This window comes from Rhincodon typus, chromosome 9, assembly GCF_021869965.1.
Source record: "Rhincodon typus isolate 14 chromosome 9, sRhiTyp1.1, whole genome shotgun sequence".
NCBI classification, from domain to species: Eukaryota; Metazoa; Chordata; class Chondrichthyes; order Orectolobiformes; family Rhincodontidae; genus Rhincodon; species Rhincodon typus.
Genome location: NC_063340.1, coordinates 15,864,706 through 15,887,101, shown reverse-complemented (window position 1 = coordinate 15,887,101; position 22,396 = coordinate 15,864,706). Strand labels below are relative to the sequence as shown.

General features: G+C 40.3%; 1 protein-coding gene across 4 annotated transcripts in view; it reads right to left on the bottom strand.

Annotated features, from left to right (window-relative positions):
* The window catches only part of rmnd1 (required for meiotic nuclear division 1 homolog), a 91,056-nt gene that overhangs the window by 27,873 nt on the left and 40,787 nt on the right, over window positions 1–22,396 (bottom strand). For all 4 annotated transcript variants that reach the window (XM_048601265.1, XM_048601263.1, XM_048601261.1 and 1 more), the window contains 4 exons: window positions 19,648–19,756; window positions 17,059–17,134; window positions 6,912–6,951; window positions 6,142–6,242 (listed from right to left, as the gene is read on the bottom strand). In XM_048601265.1, coding sequence (XP_048457222.1) covers window positions 6,142–6,242; window positions 6,912–6,951; window positions 17,059–17,134; window positions 19,648–19,756 — 326 coding nt within the window. The remainder of the gene's footprint in view (window positions 1–6,141; window positions 6,243–6,911; window positions 6,952–17,058; window positions 17,135–19,647; window positions 19,757–22,396) is intronic.

Below are 22,396 nucleotides of genomic sequence, written 5' to 3'. Positions count from 1 at the left end.
TCCCCAGGCGGAAAATGGGTGCTGTTCTTCCAGCTTGCTGGAACACTACAGTAAGCCAGAGACAGAGATGTTGGCCAGGGAACAGGGTGGTGTGTTAAACTGGCAGGCAACAGGTAGTTCAGGGTCTTCTTTGTGAGCAGAACATAGATGTTCTGCGAAGCGGTCACTCAGTCTATGCTTTGTTTCCCCAATGTAGTGGAGACTATATTGTGAGCAGCGAATGCAGCAAACTAGATTCTGGGAAGTGCAGGTAAAGTGCTGCTTCACCTGGAAGGTATGTTTGGGCCCTTGGATACTGGGGAGGGAGGAGGTAAATAGGCAGGTGTTGCACGTTCACCGGTTGCAGGGGAAGGTGCCGTGGGGATGTGGGGAGATGTTGAGAGTGGTGGAAGAGTGGACCAGGGTGTCACAGACAGCACGGTCCCTGTGGAAAGTGGATAAGGGAGGGGAGGGGAAAATGTGTCTGGCGGTGGCATCTTGCTGGAGGTGTATGATGATCTTCTAGATATGGATGCTGGTGGGATGGTAGGTGAGGACAAGGGGGACCCTATTGCTGTTGCGAGAGGGAAGAGAAGGGTTGAGGGCAGAAGTGCGGAAGATGGGTCAGGCCCGGTTGAGGGCCCTGTCGACAACGGTGTTGGGGAATCCTCGGTTGAGGAAGAAAGTGGACATTTCAGAGGCTCCATCGTCAAAGTTGGCCTCATCTGAACATATGCAACGGAGACAGAGGAACTGAGAGAAGAGGATGGAGTCTTTACAGGAAGCAGGGTGTGAGGATGTATAGTCCAGATAGCTGTGGGAGTCAGAGATAACGAGGTGTAGAGCTGGACGAACAGAGCAGGCCAAGCAGCAGCAGAGCAGCAGGAAAGCTGACGTTTCAGGCCTAGACCCTTCTTCAGCTTTCCTGCTCCTCTGATGCTGCTTGGCCTGCTGTGTTCATCCAGCTCTACACCTTGTTATCTCAGATTCTCCAGCATCTGCAGTTCCTACTATCTCTACTAGCTGTGGGAGTCAGTAGGTTTATAGTGGATATTAGTGGCCAGTCTATCCCCAGATTAGAAACAGAGATGTTGAGGAAGGGAAGGGAGGAGTCAGAGATAGACCAGGTGAAAGTGAGGGCAGGGTGGAAATTGGAGGCGTATTCGATGAACTTTTCCAATTCTGGATGAGACAGGGAAGCAGCGCCAATGATAGCATCAATATATCAAAGAAAGAGTTGTGGGTGGGGGCCGGAATAGGACTGGAACAAGGAATGTTCCACGTACCCCATGAAGATACAGGCATAACCGGGGCCCAAGGCCACCCCTCAGAAAATGAGGGGCATTAAAAGAGAAGTTGTTGAGAGTGCGGACGAGCTTGGCCAAGCGGAGGAGGGTGATGGTGGGTGGGGACGGTTCAGGTCTTTGCTCCAGGAAGAAATGGATAGCCCTAAGACCGTCCTGGTGGGGAATGGACATGTAAAGGGATTGCACGTCCATGGTAAAGAGGAGGTGGTTGGAACCTGTAAAGTGAAAGTTTTGAAACCGGTGTAAAGCATCAGAGCAATATTCATTATCTGATCAGGAGATAATTGAGAGATGTGGACATTCATGCAGTTACATGAATCACAACCAGTACTGCTGCAGTGACCACAGCTACTGAATGAAGAACAAATAGAAAATGTGCTGTCAAGACATTTCAAAAAAGAGCCAATCTCTTTCCACATTACCTGGAGTTGGGAGATTAATCTCAGAACTGTCTAAAAATTAAACCAGATGACATGTAGTGAACACTTTAGTTGGGAACTCATCATTATTGTTTTTTGTATAATACTGATCTTTATACTATAAAATACGAATGCTACATATCTCAAAGCAGCTAAGTATCCTTGCTGTATTTCAATACAGGATCCCATTTTTCGGCAAATTCTCTGGGGAATATCTTTACTTGGAGAGAGGGAACACTCTCCCATGCTTTCCTTGATTTCACAAATATACATGCTTTTCTTGGTTTATGCTTTACTACTCTACAGCAGACTTGCCAGTATTCCATGAAGCAGGCTTGTCCAATTTTTTTTTTGTTTTAGTTCTCCTAAATAGAACATTGTTCCATTTGCTCCTGCATTTTTAGAAAATCAGCTATATTAATCTTCCTAAATAATCAAAATGAACAGTAGCAGCACAATGGCTCAGTGGTTAGCACTGCTGTCTCACACCCTCCAGCCACTATCTGTATGGAGTTTGCACGCTCTCCCCGTGTCTGCGTGGGTTTCCTCCGGGTGCTCCGGTTTCCTTCCACAGTCCAAAGATGTGCAGGTTAGATTGACTATCCACGCTAAATTTCCCATAATGTCAGGGATGTATAGGATAGATGTGTTAGCCATGGGAAATGCAGGGTTACAAGGAAAGGGTAAGGAGATCAGCCAGGGTAGGATGCCTTTTGGAAGGTCAGTATGGACTTTTTGGGCCCAATGGCTTGCTTCCACACTGCAGGGACTCTATGGAACAAGCACAGAATTTAGCATCTTTAGTCCAAGCTTTCACAATGTTCCTTAAACAGCATGTAATGAAGGTGTATTATGCATTTTAAATCCAAATCACAAAACATAAATGTGGCAGATGCATATAGGTTAGTTCTGTGAAGTAATTTTTTAAAGCAGATCACAAAGTTATTTGAAACAGTGACTTGAGTGCATCAATTCCAAGCATGTGATTGTAGTCAAGTGCCTGGAAGAACCCCATTAGATGTAATGTGTGTATTGCTGAGCTTACAACAGACCAGAAAGCCATTAGGTTAGCTTTGACTTCAGAACAGAAGATTCAAGGTCTCAGTTCAGAAAAACTAGGAGTTCAGTTCAGAAACAAGAACAGCTTCTCCTTGCAGCAGAATCAAGCTGTTAGTCCTGGGGAACCAGTTATCAATACCCAGTTAGGAGCAAATTACTACACATGCTCGAATCTGAACTGAAAACAAAAAGTGTTGGAGATCACAGTAGGTCAGACTGCATCCATGCAGAGACAGCAGGCTAATGTTTTGAGTCTAGATGACCCTTCATCAGATACCTGGGTGTTTTCTGGAGGTTCTGAGCCAGAAGAATTTGGATAAAAATCTTCAAGTTACTTTAACTGAAAATTTAGGTGTGAATTGTGAAAGGTGTATGCCAACAGACTCGAAGTCACAATCTGAAGAGAAGAAGCTGGGCGGGGGGAATTTTTTTTTGCCGTTTGTATTAAGATCTTTCTAATTGTCTCATATGTATGGCTTTCATAATCTTCTGTTTTGTGGTTAAAGAACATCAGAAACTTTGTGTGAATATGTTTCAGTGACTCACCATCACATTATCCAGCTGAAAAAAATCAAAGAATTCTTGTAATATAAAGTTGGAGGAAGGAGTAATTGTTGGAAGGATGAATTGAAATGAGGCAGTTTCTGTACAAAGTGACTGTAATTGAGACTTTATAAAAATGTTTCATTCTAACCTGTCAACTAGAAGGTTGCTTACTTACTTGGGATTAGGCTAGTTTGTCAATGTGAAAAAATTAAACATCTTCAGTTCCCCTAGGTGCCCCATAGAGGTCTTTTCAAATGAAGAATATTTCAAGCAACTTGGACTGCAAATCTATTAGTAGAACAGAAATCTAAATTCAAGGATAGTGACAAAGGAAGTACAAAAAGCAGCAAACCAAGTTCCTTGTTCTAAGGTGGAAATGGCATCCTGCTGCTCTAGTAGAACAGTCTGCAGTTAATTTTGACCCAAGGGAACGAAAGATTGCTCATGGATGGCTACGCCATCTGTATCACTGACTTAATTTGTGCCACCCTGTGGTGCGAAAACCTTGCCCAGTGAATTCAATAAAAATACTGTATAGCTTCAGAAAGGGTTTAACTGTTTGTGTTACTTGGCTTAGTCATAGTAATACACTGCAAAGACATATTTTAAGTTTAAGCTGATATTCCTAAGAGTCAGACATAGGTATAGATAACCTTCAAGATATTTAGGCTACATTCAAAAATGTTGTTTAGAACAGGATTTCAAAATAAAAGTCAGATACAGTTTATTCATTGATCTTGTGCTGTGTTCCACAAGATATTTGGTGCAGGGAGTCATGCATACAACACAACTCTGGGAATATCCAGCACCTAAACATTATTTTGTAGCTTTCCATTCCTATGTATATAGGAAATCAAGTTAGATATTCACACATTTTCACTAAAATTGAAACAAGCTGGATTATCTGATGAGTATTAGGATCCCAATGTCAGGACCAAGTGGCAGTTTGGATTCTTCGCACATGACAGTAGAGAGATCAGCATCACAGCCTTCCCATCTCTGGTCCAAGAAATGATGATTCAGAAGACTGTGAAACTTGACTGGTGTTTCCCCACCTTGCCAAAGTCCACTATCTAGTGGCAGTATTTGCACAGGACACTTTTCCTTTTTGATGCTGAAATTCATTTTTTTCCAAGGACAAGTTTTGAGTGGGTGACTGGGCTGCCATCCCAATGTCATCTGTCTGAGGAACATATTTCACTGCAGACATGTCTATATGTTTCCAGTGGTGATGGGCAATCTGCCTGCTTCAAGGGCAGGATTTTCCAGAGGTTCAGCACCCATTTAGAGTGAACACACCTCTTAAGGACAGGCATCTTTGTGCAAATCTGGACTGCTACTTGGGAAGTACCTAGGGAGAAAATGTTTAGGCAAAAGCACGTAAGTCGACACTTGTGGCAAAGTTGAGGACACAGTTTTCCCTTATGTAGCAGGAAGATGCTGAAACAACTGGAGTGAGACAGCAGACAATATCATGTCCAAGGACGTGGGCTCAATACCACAAGTAGACAGCAACGCTGAATAATATATTCCTATTGCATTTTCTCTGCTTTAATAATTGCCAATAGTACTTGCTTCCTTTGCTCCACTTGCTTCTCCACTGTATTAATTTCATTCTAATCACACTGCTAACTACATTTCACAGTACAGTCACTTTCTTATATGTCACCTCCTCATCAGCCTGCTCACATCTTGCATTCCCCCATCTCTCACACGAGACGATGCTGTCTGGTGTATTCTAATAATATTTCCAACAGCCATGCACTAACTCATTGCCACTGGTTCTGCATGAGAATACGACTCTTAGAAACTGGTGTGGCTTAGAGCAGAGGAAGCATCTGCCTTTTTAAAAAATAGGCTGACACCCAGTTGTAGGAACAAGCAAGGGAAATAACTGCAGTAGGCATATCAATGATTATTGGATGTGGCAAGATTGGAGGCTATGATCAGTGGGGTGCTTGCTTATCGCATGTACTTTTTCTCTATCCTTAAGCAATTATAATACTCCATCATTACCTAGAATTTCCATGCAGTGCTGAACTTTGTTCCTTTTCTCTTTTTCTAGATTCTAAATGCCTGGACTCTGCAGGAAAGAGTGGAAGTGGGACAGCACTCCTGAGAAACACCAGCATTCACTCTATTCCTCCAAAGCACAAGTATAGAAACAGCACCTTATAAGACAGGTCATAAATTAGAGCAGTCATACTGGAATATCCAGCACTTCCACATTTGCTTAAGGGAAATGTTTTGGGATCCTATTATTACAGGACACAGATTTAAACACTTCCCTTTCCTTGCCCTTGTGAAGTTACTGAGCAAATAGCAGCAGATAGGAATGGGCTGTAAGTTCAGTGCCATAATTTCCAGGATCCTACTACGTTGTCTTTGGTCTTACAGTTTTTAGCTATCCATCGATACCAGCTCATACTTGTTATGGGATGGTTAATATCAAGGTTGAATTATCTGAACTCTAATGCTCTAGTTATATCTACATTAATTTACATATTGACTAAATGGTACTAAACAATTCCTAGAGATTGTTTAACACAAAAACCAATTCTATTCTAGGCTTTTGGGTTTTCACCAAACATTGAAAATACCCTAATCAAGCAAAATACTGTTCATTCTGAAAATCTGAAACTCAAACAGAAAATGCTGGAAATACTAAGTTGGGGCACATTCTATGGAGAGAGAAACAGAGGTAATGTTTCATGTCTGCTCTGATGTAAGGACTTAAAACTTGAAATATTAATTTTGTTTCTCAGATGTTGCCTAATCTGTTTAGTATTTCCAGCATTTTCTGTTTGTATTTAAAACAATACAGCTCTTACTCTGCAATCCGGTAATTAATTTCCTCATTTTCCCAATGAACCAAAGCGATTTCATAAGGCTGGATCTCATGTGGCTCCAAGATTTGCATTACACGTTTCACCTAAAGGCAGAGAATTTGGAGACTGTTTTAAATGACAGATGAGAAATATAATTCATGGTTTCTTTCATAAGCAAGTTTCGTAAAACATAACTTGCAAGAAAATTAGAAGTCAAACGAAATACAAATTCTCATTATTTCAACCTGCGTGATTCAACATTTTCTTAATGAGCATAACTTTAATGCTGACATTAACCCAATAATTTATTGTCCCCATTAAAATTATGCAATAAGTAACTCAAGATCTATTTACAGTTATTACACAAGAAATTCACGGCATCAATTCTTTGTCATTGAATTAATTAATAAATTAATTTATCACTACTTCTTTGTCCTTTTCTGGTACGCAGGAGAGGGGCAGTTTTAACATTCCAATGTGTTTTGGAAATGTTTGGCTAAACATCTAATATTGATTTTATTTACTTGAAAATGGGAAGTTATTCCCACAGTTAGAATTGCAAGATATTGCAGTAGACAGAAAATCTCATACAATGAGGCTACGTGTCGCCAGAACAAGGAATGTGTGCCGCCAGTGGAAAGCAGGTCCATAAATTGACATGAAGAATGTTTCATGCCAACACAGAGTTAGAAGTGGGAACTGGGGTAAACATGCAGTTAACAACAGCATAAGTAAACAATACCCTAGACAAAAGGCAGTGTGATTCAACTTACCGCTTTATCTTCCACATTCCAAAAGACAACAGAGCCCTCCCTGTGTGTGCAAGAAATAAAGACTGTTAGTATTGGAGAAGGTCATGGAGAGGACCATCTGTTATACTTTAACTGCCAGATAATACATCAGATAGAAGAGTTTCACAGCCTTAGAAACCCCATAACTGAATCACATATATAAAATGCAAAAAACTAATTAATTTCCCTCAAACCATTAATAAATACTACAAATGATAGGTTTACTACCAAGTGATAGCATTTGGTGAAATAAGTTACATTAGTGAATTGTTATGGGGCAGAAGGCAGCCATTCAGTCCATCATGTCTGCACGGGCTTTGTGCCATTTTCCCACCCTTACCACAAGACTATACGTATTATTTCTATTCAGATAATCAACTAATACTTTCCTGGGTGTCTCGATTGAACCTGCTTCACTACACTTCCAGGTAGTGCATTCCAGGCCCAAACTCACTCTGTGCAAACATTTTTTTCAAATTACATTTACTTAATTTGCAAATTATTTTAAGTCTGTGCCCTCTTGTTCTTGATCCTATTAGGGGCAGGAACTGTTTCTTCCCATCCACTGTGTCCAGACCCCTCATGATTTGAATATTTCCATCAAATCTCCTTTTAGCCTTTTCCTCTCCAAGGACAGTCTGCACTTTCCAACTATCTTCATAATTGAAGATTATCATCCCTGGAACCATTTGTGTAAACATTTCTCTCCAAGGCGTTGATACCTTTCTTGAAGTGTACCACCCAGGACTGTACACAATACTCTAGCTTGGGTTTAGCTAGTATCTTATACAAGTTCAACATAGCCACGCGTCTCTTATATGCTATACCCCTATTGAAAAAACAGAATATACTATTTGCTTTGTTAACCCCTTTCTCCACTTGCCCTATCACCCATACTGAATTATGTACATAGACAACCAGGTCTCTCTTCTCCTGAATACCTTTTAGAGTAGTATTTTGTTTTATGGTTATGTTTAATCTGAACACCGTCGCCAGGTGGATCAACAAGGACACACATTCAGGAATACAGTGTTGTGGCCAAATTACATCAGCTGCCCTGTCTGTGCATGTGGCAATTTTATCAGGCACAGGATGAGATGGTGAAGCGGGCAGGGGCCAAAAGAGAGCAGGAAGGGGTGATGAGAAGTAGGAGGGCTGACGTCGCGGCTAGTTGACATTACAGACTGTGTCTGTGCATGAATGGAAGTTTTTGTGTCATTATAGGTAATTGCTACTTATTTTATACTGTCCTGCCATTTTATTTCTACCAAAATGTACCACCTCACTTCTCTGCATTCAACATATCTGCCTACTCCATCAGTTTGTCAATGCTCATCTGAAATTCTACACTGTTCTCCTTGTAGCTTACAACACTTCCATGTTTTAAACTGTATACAAACTTAAAATTGTCTCTTGCATTTCAAGATCTAGATCATTAAATAAATCCAGAAAAGCAGGTCCGAAGGAACTCAACAACAAATCTTCTTCCAGCCTGAAAAATATCCATTAACCACTGTGTTTCTTAACACTCAGCCAATCATATATCCACATTGCTACTGTAGTGGCATTCTATGAGTTATAACTTTTCTCACAAGTCTGTTGCATGGCACTGCATGGAATGTCTTTTAGAAAACGTCAACAGCATTACTCTCATCAACCCTCTCTGTTACCTCTACAAAGTACGCCGGCAAGTTAGTTAATATGATTTTTCTGTATGAAATCTACGCTCACTGTCACTAATCAACACACATTTGTACATGCAATTATTAGTCCTATCCCAAATTATTGTTTCCATGAGAACATAAGAGCTAGAAACAGGGGCAGGCCATTCAGCTCCTCCAACATGTTCCGCTATTCAATATGATGACGACTGATCTCGTCCTGGCTTCAACTCCACTTTCCTGATCATTCTTCATAATCTTGCACCCACTACTAATTAAAAACCTGTCTATCTCCTATTTAATGTCCCAACATCCACTGCACTCTGGGGTAGTGAATTCCATAGATTCACAACCCTTCGAAACAAGTAATTTCTCATCTGTTTTATCTGTTCATTTGTCTTAGTCTCATCCTTATCCTAAAACTATGACCTTTAGATTCCCTCACGAGAAACATCCTCTGTACATCTACTTTTTCAATCCCCTTTGGCATCTTATATTCCTCAATCAGATCTCCTTATTCTTCCAAACTTCACAGATTATAAATTGCTCAGTCTCACTTCGTAAGACAAAACTCGTAACCTCTGGAATCAATTTTGAGAACTTCCTCTGAATTACCTCCAATGCATCTACGTCTTTCCTCAAGTAAGAGGAACAAAGTTGTATGCAGAACTCCAGGTATGGTCCCAGTAATACTTTGTACAATTACAGTAGGCACTTTGTTACTTTTATACTCCATTCCTTTAGCCATAAATGCCAAAATTCCATTGGCCTTCCTTATTACTTGCTATACCTTCATACTAGTTTCCTGCGATTTATGCATGACGACACCCAGAACCCTGTGCACTGAATCACTGTGAAGGTTCATTTAGATAAACTGTTATTTTTCCATTACTCTGACCAAAATGGATAACTTCACACTTATGCACATTAAACTTCACCTCCAAAATTTTGGCCCATTGACCTAACCTTTCCTACCTATTTTAGTCACCTGCAAATCTGGAAATAGTACTTTCTTTTCCTGTATCCACATCATTAATACAGATTGCAAATAGTTGGACCAAAGATTGAACCCTGTGGCACCTAACTAACTACATCCTGACAACCAGAATAAGACCCATTTAGCCTGACTCTCTGCTTTTTGTCGGTTAGCCAATCCATTATCCATGCTAATAAATTACGCCAAACACATGTGATCTTACCTTGTGTATTAACCTTTAGTGCAGCATCTTATCAAAGGCCTTCTGGAAGTCTAGATACACTACATCTACATGATCTCCATTATCCTCCCTGCTTGTTACATCTTCGAAGAACTCTATTTACCCTTCATAAATCCATGCTGACTCTGATGGATTGTGTTTTGACATTCCAAGTGTCCTGTCATAACTTCCTTAATAATAGATTCTAGCAATTTCTCAATGACACATCATGAAATTACATTGTCTGCATTTTGAAAAAAGTCCCAGAATTTGAAAATTTTAACTGACTTCTGTATTCACAGACATTTTTGAAAATAGATTTCAGATTTTGACTGCCCAGAATTTGAAAAAGTGCTCCTGATTTCACTCCTGAATGATCTTGTAATACTTTCATTATGGCCTTGAGTTCTGCATTTCTTCTCCATGTAAAATTGTTTCTTTATATCTACTCAATCATATTCCTTAATCATATCATATCATAATTAAATTCCTACTTACCCCCTCAATTTTTTTTATTCACTAGTGGGTTGTGGGCATCGCTGGCTGGCAGCATTTAATGCCTGCCCCTAGTTGTTCTTGAGAAGGTGGTGGTGAGCTGCCTTCTTGAACAGTTGCAGTCCATGTGCTGTAGGTAGACCTGCAATGCTCTGGGGGAGGGAATTCTAGGATTTTAACCCAGCAACACTGAAGGAATGGTGATGTATTTTCAAGTCAGGACAGTGAGAGGCTCGGAAGGCAATTTGCAGATGGTGATGTTCCCATGTATCTGCTGCCCTTGTCCTTCTAGATGGAAGTGGTCAATTGTTTGAAAGGTGCAGTCTAGGATCACTGGCAAATTTCTGCAGTGCACCTTGTAGACAGTTCACACTGCTGCAACAGAACCTCAGTGGTCACGGGAGAGGTGCTGGTCAAGATGGTGCCACTCAAGCGGGCTGCTTTGTCTTGGACAATGTCAAGCTTCTGGAGTGTTGTTGCAGCCTCTGACCTCCTCTTGTACCTACTGTATTTATGTGGTGAGTCCAGTTGAGTTTTTGGCCAATTCAGTAATGGTAACATCATTGAATGTCAAGGGGTGGTGGCTAGATTGTCTTTTATTGGAAATGGCTATTGCTTGGCATTTGTGTGGCATGAATGTTACTTGCCACTTGTCAGCCGAAACCTAGATACTGTCCAGGTCTTGCTGCATTTGAACATTGACTGCTTCCATATCTGAGGAGTCACAAATGGTGCTGAACATTGTGCTATCATCAGCAATCATCCCTACTTCTGCCCTTATGATGGAGGGAAGGTCATTAGTGAAGCAGCTGAAGATGGTTGGATTTTGGACACTACCCTGAGGAACTCCAGCAGAAATGTTCTGGAGCTGAGATAACTGACCTCTAACAACCGCAGCCATCTTCCTATGTCCCAGGAATGACTCCAACCTGTGAAGAGTGTACCCCGATTCCCACTGATTTTAGTTTTGCTAGTGCTCCTTGATGCCATGTTTGGGAAGTGCAGCCTGGATTTTAAAGACTGTCACTCTCACCTCACCTCTAGAATTCAGATCTTTTGTTCATGTTTGAACCAAGGCTGTAAATGAGGTCAGGAGCTGTGGCAGAACCAAAACTGGGTGACAGTGAGCAGGTTGTTGTTAAGCAGGTGCTACTTGATAGCATTTTAGATGACATCTTCCATCACTTTACTGATGATTGAGAGTAGACTGATCGGTCAGTAATTGGCCAGGTTGGGTTTGTCCTGCATTTCATATACTGGACATACCTGGGCAACCTCCCAAATTGTTGGGTGGATGTCAGTGTTGTAGCTGCACTGGAACAGTTTGGCTACGAGTTCTGGAGCACAATTCTTCAGTACTATTGCCATTATGTTGTCAGGATTCATACCCTTTACAGTATCCAGTGCCTCCACCTGTCTCTTGCTATCATGTGGAATGAATAGAATTGACTTAAGAATGGCATCCGTGATGGAGGCTGAGACGGATCATCCACTCAGCACTTCTGGCTGAAAATTGTTGCAAATGCTTCAGCTTTAACTTTTGCACTGATGTGCTGGGTTGTTCTATCATTGAGAATTGGGATATTTGTGCAGCCGCCTCCTCCTCTTCCTCCAGTGAGATGTTTAATTGCGCACCACCATTCCAGCAGGATGCGGCAGGACTGTAATTTAGATCTGATCTGTTGGCTTTGGGATCACTTAGCTCTGTCTATCACTTGCTGCTTATGCTGTTTGGCGTGCAAGTAGTCCAGTTTGGTCACTTCACCAGGTTGACACCTCAGTTTTAGGTATACCTGGTGCTGCTCCTAACATACGTTCCTGGACTCTCTACTGGTTCAGGATTGATCCCCTGGCTTGATGATAACGGCCGAGTGTGGGATATGTTGGGCCGTGAGGTTGCAGATTATATCGCAATAAAATTCTGCTAGCGTTGATGGCTCTCTGTGCCTCATAGGTACCCTGTGTTGAGGATGTTAGATCTGTTTGAAATCTATCTATTTAGCACAGTAATAATGCCACACAACACGATGCAGGGTGCTCATAAGGTGAAGCTCGGACTTCGTCTCCACAAGGACTGTGCAGTGATCACTCTTACCAACACCATCATGGACAGAAGCATCTGCAGCAGGTTGACTGATGAGGATGAGGTCAAGTATGTCTTTCCCTCTTGCTGATTCCCTCACTACCTGCTGCAGACCCAGTCTAACAGTTATGTCCTTTAGAACCCGATCAACTCAATCATCAGTAGTGCCGTTGCCGAACTACTGTTGGTAGTGGACATTGAAATCCCCTACCCTGAGTACAAGTTACCTCCTAGCCACCCTCAATGGTTCCTCCAAGTGTTGTTCAACACGGAGGAGTACTGATTTATCAGTCAAAGGACGTAATCAGCGGGAGATTTCCATGCCCTTGTTTAACCTGATGCCATGAGACTTCATGGGGCCCAGAACTCCCAGGGCTGTATACCACTGTGCTGCCACCTCTACTGGGTCTGTCCTGCCTATGGGACAACATACCCAGGGATGATGATGGTGGAGTCTGGAACATTGGAAGGTATGATTCCATGAAGATAATTATGACAGGCTTTTGCTTGACTAGTCTGTGAGATAGCGCTCACAATTTTGGCACAAGCCCCCAGATAGATTAGGTTTAGGACTTTACAAGGACGGCAAGGCTGATTTTGCTGTTATTGTTTCCAGTGTCTGGGTCAATGCCAGATGGTCTGCCTGGTTTCATTTCTTTGTTGAGATTTCATAGTGATTGACACAACCGCATGGCTTGCTAGGTCATTTCAGATGGCAGATTTCCTTCCCTGAAGGACATTAGTGAACCAGATGTGTTCAATGGAATTTAAATCAGGTTTACGCTACCTGTCTTCATAATTTACATGTTTTGATCCAGCCTTGCAGCCAATATTTCTTTGTAGAGTGTGTTTCCCCCCTCAACCCACACAATTTTATAATTAGCACCTGTGATAGCGTTGTGCTTCATCTTTCCTACAACCATTTCTACTTCCTTTGCATTTTGTTCTATGATATCTTTGATCTCTAATTTTTCTAAATCTTTGCTGACCTACCCTTCTGTTCCACTTTCCCCTGTTTCCTTTTCAATGGCATAAAACATGTCTTCACAAACATTCAGTTCCACGATCAGTGGACTCGTAATGTTAACTCTATTTCTCTCTTCAGAGATGCTGCCTAACCAGTTGAGTTTCTTCATTTCATCGAGTTTCTTTGTATATCTTATTATCTTTGTTGAGGTTTGGAACACAAACTGAATGCAGCGTACAATACTAGATGGGGCCTGATAAAATTTGAACAACCGTAGAATTACTTCCACACTTTTGAAATTTAAATCCCTTGGAGATAAAACCAGCATCCCATTTTATACCTGTGTGCTAGGTTTTTTTGTGATGTTTTTACAAGGATATGCAAGGAACCCTCAGTTTCATAGCTTTAGTCTCTATTCATTAAGACAATATTCTGATTTGTCTTTCTCAGATCCAAAGTAGTAAACCTCACATTTCCTCATATTAAATTCTATTTCTGTATTTTTTTTTACTCTTAGCTCCTTTCTAACTTGCTCTACCATCCATATATCCTTTCATGTTAGAAAGGAGGAAATTACGGCTCCTGAGCGTTATCTAGCAAACTGAGACCATAGCTGGAAGCAAAGCAATTTTTCATGAAAAGCATTTTTTATTCAAAATGATGCATATTCCATATAGTACTGAAGCTAGGCTATAGGGATATAATAGTGTGTAATGTCCTACGTAAGACCGGAATGCAGAGAGATGTACCAAGGACCAGTGCGTGCAGCAGAGGTAGTTCAATCTGAATTAAAGATTAAAGGCTAAAAAGAGACTAATAAAACATTTATACATACGCTCTCTCTAAAGCTTAAGTGGGCAAGGAGTAGGCAATACAGACATCAGTTTGAAGAATAAATAAACCCTACAATTCAATTGGCAATCAACTCAGACTGCCCATAATTAGGAGCAAGTCACCAGGGACCCAAACTGCCAGTACAGATAAACAATAGGGGGTTAAAGTTTAAACAATGATTGGTAAATATATGGGGCATACACCATAAAGCAGATGTGCATGTGTACTATCAATGGATCTCTTTTAGAATTGCCTAAGCAACAGCTATACAACAAACAGAACACTGTTTTATTGGACTACTGAGCTCTGTCTCAGAAGCTGCATATACCAGGCAGGTTCACAACTAGCAATGTTATTAAATAACCCTTGGAGGCATTTCCCTAAGTGATTGTTCCTAGAAAACAATAAGAGAATGTGTAATCTAGAGTCTTGTATTAACCAGAATTTGTGGAAGTTGAAGAAGATGTAGATGAGGAGGGCATTTGATACATTAGCTCTAGGGGTGGTCCTGGCATAGATCAGAGTTTCTGCAATGGAGAGAGAGATCAATGGTTTCATTTAGCTGTTGAAAATTTAGTTGTTCTGCACCGTATCTGCTGTTGCATATATGAAAAATAGTTATGAATATGTTCTGTCAATTAAGCATTAAGAAAGCCAGAAACACAGAATGCTTTCTTTAAGAATTATATTTTTTATTGAAGGTCCTAAAACATGGAGGTTCAAAAAGCCAAATGATCTATTTTCACTTGCAGTTGTCAATTCTCTCTAGACAGTCTTGAAAACTGACAGCTCTGCATTGGCAGAAATCAAAGACTTCTCATGAGCTCTCCAGGTAGAACAGATGCAATCCTCCCTCCCAGAGCCCCAATATATTGCCAGAAACCAGACGTGTGATATGGCTAATTAATAAAATAATTAATAGGAAATAAATAAAATGCACATTATTGTTGGTGATTCTCACAGCATACAGGACCTGCTTACCCAGGCCACAATGCCAAGATACAAAGACTCAGAAATGCCTAAAAACCCTATTTTTGTACACTTTGCTTACACAGTGTTAATAGCCTGTATGCAAATGGAAAGCTCTGAGGCACGCTGGAATGGATCTCAATTTAGAAAGTGCTGAAACAGGAGCCCACAAAAGTTAATGGTCCAATTTAAACGTGCACGATTGGGTTGGATTGTGGGCGTATGAAAGAGAAATGGATCAGTCTCAGACTCTATAGTCAAGGCTAACCACCATTATTAGAAAAACTGAAGATTGCAGGACTACTGTCAGTGCTGAAGGTAACAATGTTGTTAACAATGCATTGACCTTATATCCATCACTTAATTTGAGAATCACTATTCACAGATTGCCTGTGGTATTAGGCTCCTTAATTACTTATGCAAATAAACTAAAGCCTGCTGAAGTCGAGTAGTATAAATCTAGTGGGCCTTCTTATGGCACAGTGGTGGTGTCCCTACTGCTGGACTGGGAGACCCATGTTCAAGTCCTGCCTGCTGTAGAGATGTGTTTAAAAAAAAACCAGATGGGATGAATATGCCCTGATCCACAAGGTGAGTAAGGTTAAAATTTGGGATTTATATGTGCGATATATAAAAATATGAATATGAAATTTAGCTAGTGATTAAGATGACAGGTTCTGTTTTAACTCCCAAAATGTTCCACTAGCCCTGATGTCTTAAATCCAGCAAGCCATTATCTTCCCTCTGTAATAATTTAAAGAAATTTTAATTATCAAATAATTGAACACTTATGATAACAGGATATTGTTAACCAAGTTTCAGAGTGTTTCACTGCTCCAGAAATGTATTAACTCTAGAATTATGATAGAAAACAAATGGTAACAGAACTGAATAAAAACCAAAAGAACTGCGGATGGTGTGAATCAGGAACAAAAATGAAATTGCTGGAAAAGCTCAGCAGGTCTGGCAGCATCTGTGAAAGAAAAAAAAGATTTAACGTTTTGGGTCTGGTGACCCTTCCTCACCCGAAACGTTAACTCTGTTTTTTCCTTCACAGATGCTGCCAGACCTGCTGAGCTTTTCCAGCAACTTTGTTTTTGTTCTTGATATCAGAACTGAAAGGATATATCCATCGGGAAAAAACTGAACAGCTGGGACTCTCCTCTAAATAAGGGAAAGCTGCATGGTGACTGTTAGAAGTTTTTAAGATTATGAAAAGATTTAATAGGTCTCTATTTGGAGTAAGGTGCTTCCAAGCTTAGTTAAAACCAAACTGAGGGGCCACTTAGTATAAGATAATCTTTAATAAATCCAGTAGGGAATTCAGGAAAAACTTCATTACTCAGAAAAATTGCTGAGGATGTGGACCTATCTACCACAAGGACTGGTTGAGGTAACTGGCAAAGATGCATTTAAGTGATAGAACAATAAATACATAACAGAAAAGAGAAGGATTTAGTGATAGGGCTAGAACAAGGGTGGCAGAATGTTCACAAACACGTTGGCCATAATGGACTGTTTCTGTGTTGTAAAAATGTAGTATTATACAAATGAAAAACTGAATGATAATCAAGTGTCTTTATCTAGGTTTGGCCCTCTTTCTATTCTCACCTAGAGTGTTTAAAATTAGTATATGCTAAAACCTGTGTTGCTTTAAATTCATCGGTATTGCAAAGTTGGAGCTTAACATAAGTTTCAGCTGTTAGAATAGTGGAAAGTTATTGAAAAAAATCTTTTGAGTAAGCTACAATAATTTAGTTGGTCAATTTAACAAAAAAAATGAGCTGCATTTGTGTACAAGTCATCTCCTTGTATCAGAAAAGTAAGAAAAAAAACTAAAGTGCAATTTGCACACCAAAATACACTAGACTACCACAAATTTTACAGAAAAGGTAGTAGGTACAGAGATATCATGCAAACCAACCTGAATAAGAAAATTAATCCATAATCATTTGGCTTGGCCAACATGTCAGTTCCAATTACCAGGACATTTGAGGCATCTGGGGAAAAACATTGAGGAAGGAATAAAATAATTTAATACTATAGTAATGGTAAACAGAAAAATGCAAAAAGATTTTTTTTGTACAATCAGACGATACAGTTCAATTTGTAGCGTTCTTTATGCTAAGTAAAATGTCAGCAAATTAAGCTAAGTATTCAGTCACTAAGCATGGAAAGTGAATAGCAAATAGACTTTACAGAGGTTTTGTAATGTTTGATTTCTAGGATCAATGAACATTCAACTCACCCTCATCATATGAATGTCAATAATTTTTACTTGAATAATTTGATTAAATGGAGGAATGTGCAATCATCATTTATACAAGTAGTAAGAGCTAAAAATTGGTGTAGATATGTGCTTATGTGTATGTTATACAAGCTGTAATAGTCTAATGGTGTGTATTGTATTTTAACTGTGTTTGTCTTTATACACAGCAGAATCCCACTGCTCACTTTCTTCTTGGATGAGCAACAATGGGATTTATTATGATGCCAGTCATTTCCACCTCAATAAGTATGGCTCAATGTCAAAAGAAGATTGAATCTTGTATCTATCACTCAACCTGAGCTCAGAAAGTGAAGACCAAGGTAGGTTAAACAGGAATAAATTTTTTGAAGGTAGGCAACATTAAATTATACATTGGTGACATTCAGAAGGTTTGCTTTTGGAGCCTTAACTCTTCTAAATAAAATGTAAAATTAGCTTTGAGACTGCCATCAATTTTCAAACCTACATTATGTAATGTTTTTACAACATTCTCTGGTCCATCAATGCTCAACAAGACACCTTCCAGATTTTCATTATTACCAACAGACCAGCCAGTTTGCAATGCTTAGTTATAAAGACTGTGTTGCCATAACGTTAAAGAAATATTACTGCAAGGCAAAATCCATTTGTGAAACTATCAAAGGTATATGTGTTGAACCCAAAATCTACTCTCAATTCTGTAGGAAGGAGAGAAATGCATTTTTCAAAAACCTCTTCAAAATATGTATTCTTTATTTTCTCTTTGACAAACAGTAAAATACTGGTGATTTAAAGGACATGCTGCTTGTACTGCTTTAAAAAAAATTAATCCATTTTTGGAAGGAGGTGATACACCATGGGTTGCCTCTTCCCAACTGCTGCATGTTTCATGCCATTCCTCAATTAGTTCATGAGAAATGGAGTCTGCTGTCAACATTTCCATTGTATCAAGAAGTTGTCATACTTGCACAATATTAATCTGAAGGTGGCTTCTGTGCTTTGGGTGGGGAATGGAATTGCACAGTGGAAACCCAGAATTGAAAATAATCAGGTCATGAACAGCAATATCAACTCAACTATATAATTTAATTTTGGATCTCAAATTTCACATTCTGAAGCTGTGGAGTGGCTTTATATGCACCTGCATTACTCAATCAGGCTGTATTAAAAAGGACAGTGCACAAATGGATGTTCCAAATATTCAGAAAGGACAGTAGATCTGGAGTGAGGGCAGCACCCAGAATTACTGGGTGGGTGCAATAAGGAGCAGAAACATGCTCTTTCCCAGCAGTAGGAGAAACTTGCAGTTCTCACTATTTGATTGGAGGCAGATGAGGAAGTGAGCAGGAATATTAACTCGTGCAAAACCAAGCACATCACCATCTGTCATGACACTCCTGTTGCTAAGTGCTGAAGGGGGTTTTCAGACCCAAGTAAATATCCGGAGTGGATCTTCAGCTTTCCAAAGGTTTGCTTGATGAAAAAGCTCAATGTTGCCTGTAACTTATTAGTGGGGTCCTCCACAGATATCATGAAATGAGTTTGAAAGTCACATTTCTCATTTCCTACAAGCCAGCCTTTACGTATGCTTCTTGGTTTGGAAAGGCCTGGAATGCCGACGAGTGCATTAAAGATGCAACATGATAGCTCAAATATCCAGGATATTGAACTGATAGTATACTGGAAGGATTCAGATGTGAAATACCAAGTAGTGATCATTTCTTTGCCTCTGCTGAGGTGTGGCACTAGGTCCAACAGGGAAAAGGTCAACCTGGTGCTTGTCACTATCTGATGCAACAATCTGTCCTACCCTGGTATTCTAGAAGTGGAGGTAGTGAGCTGCCTCTTGAACTGTGCAGACCTCTGGTTGTAATGACAAATACAATGCTGTTAGGAAGAGTGTTCCAGGATTTTGACTCAATGACAATAAAGGAATAGTAATATAGTTCCAAGTCAGCATGGTGTGTAACTTGGAGAGGAACCTGCAGGTGGCGGTCTCCGTGAGTATCTACTGTCCTTGTCCTTCTAGGTGGTAGATGTCGTGATTTTGGAAGGGGCCATCGACTAAGCACTGATGTGTTGCTGCAGTGCATCTTATAGATGGTGACCTCTGCTACTGTGTTTCGGTTGTGAAGGGAGTGAATGCTGGAAGTGATGGATGGTATGTCAATCAAGCAGGCTGCCTTTTGTCCTAGGTGGTGTCAAGTTATGATTATAGCACTGTTAAAAATTTCATTTATGTACAGTGTGAATGACTACTCTTACCTCTGGGCAGGTCTGTTATCTCATGATAACCACTTGACATCAAATCATGGCAAAGGTTTTCTAGGTGATACTCATCTGCTGTTGCAAAGGCTGTACATTTCATTAGATCCTATCCAAACATATACAGGAACAGAGTCAAAACGGTTTGATTAGATGCACAGTCCAATAAAGTACAGATGACAATAACATTTTCCCTGCTGCAATGAAGACTAATGCAGTTCTACTTAAACAAACATACATGAAAAGTTGCATTTGTTTCAATAGCTTGTCGTTTCCCACCACCCGCACCCACACGCCCCGCGAACGAAACACTCTCGGAAGAAAATTAAGGCCTGGTCTTGTATATGTTGGTAAACATGGGAGCTGATTTGGGTGAACTTTTGCTGCAAACATCCTTCATGTTAATTTGCTACCTGATGCCAATCAAGCATGTGTTCCTGACTTCCCTCGATGTGCAACTTCATTCTCTCTTTAAAGAATCAACTATGCTGAGAAGAGGTTTGTCAGAAACTGTTGCTTGGGAACCATTGTAAGGAACACAAACAGTCTATTTCAGGCCTCAAGCTTATACCACCATTTAATTAGATCATTTCTGATCTTTACCTTAACGCCATTGACCTGTCTTGGCTCCATACGTCTTAATACTCTTTTATAACAAATATCTTAATTTTGACTTTAAATCAACCTAGCCTCAATAGCTTTTTTTGCTAACCTTTTTCTAAGTGCTCCCTAAATTCATTTCTGAATGGCTCAGCTCTAACTTCAGGTTATTCAACACAGCAGTGATGTTTTACTTTCCTTCTACATAAACTCCCCAATGTGTGCAAGGCTGCATCTTATGACAGCAATTCAGAAATCAATTACTGCTAACATGACAATCACAACCAAGAATGTACATTCTATCTGCCAAACCTGTCAAGTTGATGTTATTTTTACACAAAATAATATCAAACAAGTAATTAGGGCTTGCCATTTTCAATATCTTTCTGGTCTTGCTAAATCAATTGAGCCTGGAAGACAGTGTAGAGTAGGCTGATCTGTTAGGCTGAAAATTTCCCAAGTCAATATTTTCTCCTCTGAACTGTGAAATAGATTGCCTCTTCATTTTCAACAGCCTAATTTTGAGAATTCCTCAGAGTTCTCACAATCCCTTTAGACAAGATGTGGGCTATGAAGGAACTAGCATCTTAAATCATGCTTTAATTTTTTTTAATCAATATATTTTTAAAATTTTATACTGAATACCATTAAATAAAAGTTTTGATTCCACCCCACGTTGGGATTTTTTTGCATCATAGAGGCAAACTAATGTCATCACTCTTCTGAAGAGAACCATCAGCACTCTGATGCAGGCCTCAGACATTGCAGATAGAAATAACAAAGCCCTGAACACTTGTTCCATTGGAGGCAAAAAACACCCTGGGGCAAGTGACAGTCGCAGCATGAAATGCAACTACATTGAACGAACTAAGGGAAAGAAAAACGTTTAAGGTGACTAAAGGAAAAAAAGGAAGAAGAGTTTATGTATCTTAACCAAATCCACACTGAAAACAGAGCAAAACAATAAATGTTATAGATTATTAATGAAACAAAGTTACATTTGCAGAATCAAAGTACAAATTAGAAGCCGGACTACAAGTAGGCTATTCCACCCCTCAAGCCTGCTCTAATATTTGATTAAAACCACGTCAGATCTGATTGCAGCCTTTAGATTCTCTACAAATTACAAATCCTGATCCAAATCTTCCAAGGAAAGGCAATACCCTAACAGTGCCACTTCATTCCTACATTTTTCCCCTAAAAGTGAGTTCCGCATTTTTGGCATAAACTTCCATTACCAGCTTCTTCAGAAACATGGAGCATAACTGAAATTTAACTGTTGCGTTGTAGTGCTGGATAATCAGGAGAAATGAACCCATACCCCTCTTTACATCACTAGCTGCTATATTCTGACAAGTGTTTAAATGTCCCAAAGCTTTTGTGAACTATGCTATTTTCAGCTCTACTTCACAGTAGAAAATGCTTTCAAGAACAGTATTGAGAATTATTAATTATGCCATGGCCAATATTTCTGTTTAGGGTGCTAGGGCACAGATGGTCACTAGTGTGGAGCTGAGCACTGTCTGTGCTGTTGGGTACGGTGATCGTTACCTGCAAGAGGGTTAAACATTGCTGTAGGTGTAGTAACTGCATCCAGCAGATTATACTCTTGAGCAGGTTTTAGACGTATGGAAAAAAACCTAAGTACATGCATGAAAAAGAGATAACAAGGTGTAGAGCTGGATGAACACAGCAGGCCAAGCAGCATCAGAGGAGCCGGAAGGCTGACGTTTCGGGCCTAGACCCTTCTTCAGAAATGGGGGAGGGGAAGGGGGTTCTGAAATAAATAGGGAGAGAGGGGGAGGCAGATAGAAGATGGATAGAGGAGAAGATAGGTGGTGAGGAGAAAGACAGGTCAAAGAGGCGGGGATGGAGCCAGTAAAGGGGAGTGTAGGTGGGGAGTTAGGGAGGGGATAGGTCAGTCCAGGGAGGACGGACAGGTCAAGGGGGCAGGATGAGGTTGGTAGGTAGGAGATGGGGGTGGGGCTTGAGGTGGGAGGAGGGACAAGTTAGGGAGGCGGGGACGAGCTGGGCTGGTTTTGGGATGCGGTAGGGGGAGGGGAGATTTTGAAGCTTGTGAAGTCCACATTGATACCATTGGGCTGCAGGGTTCCCAAGCGGAATATGAGTTGCTGTTCCTGCAACCTTC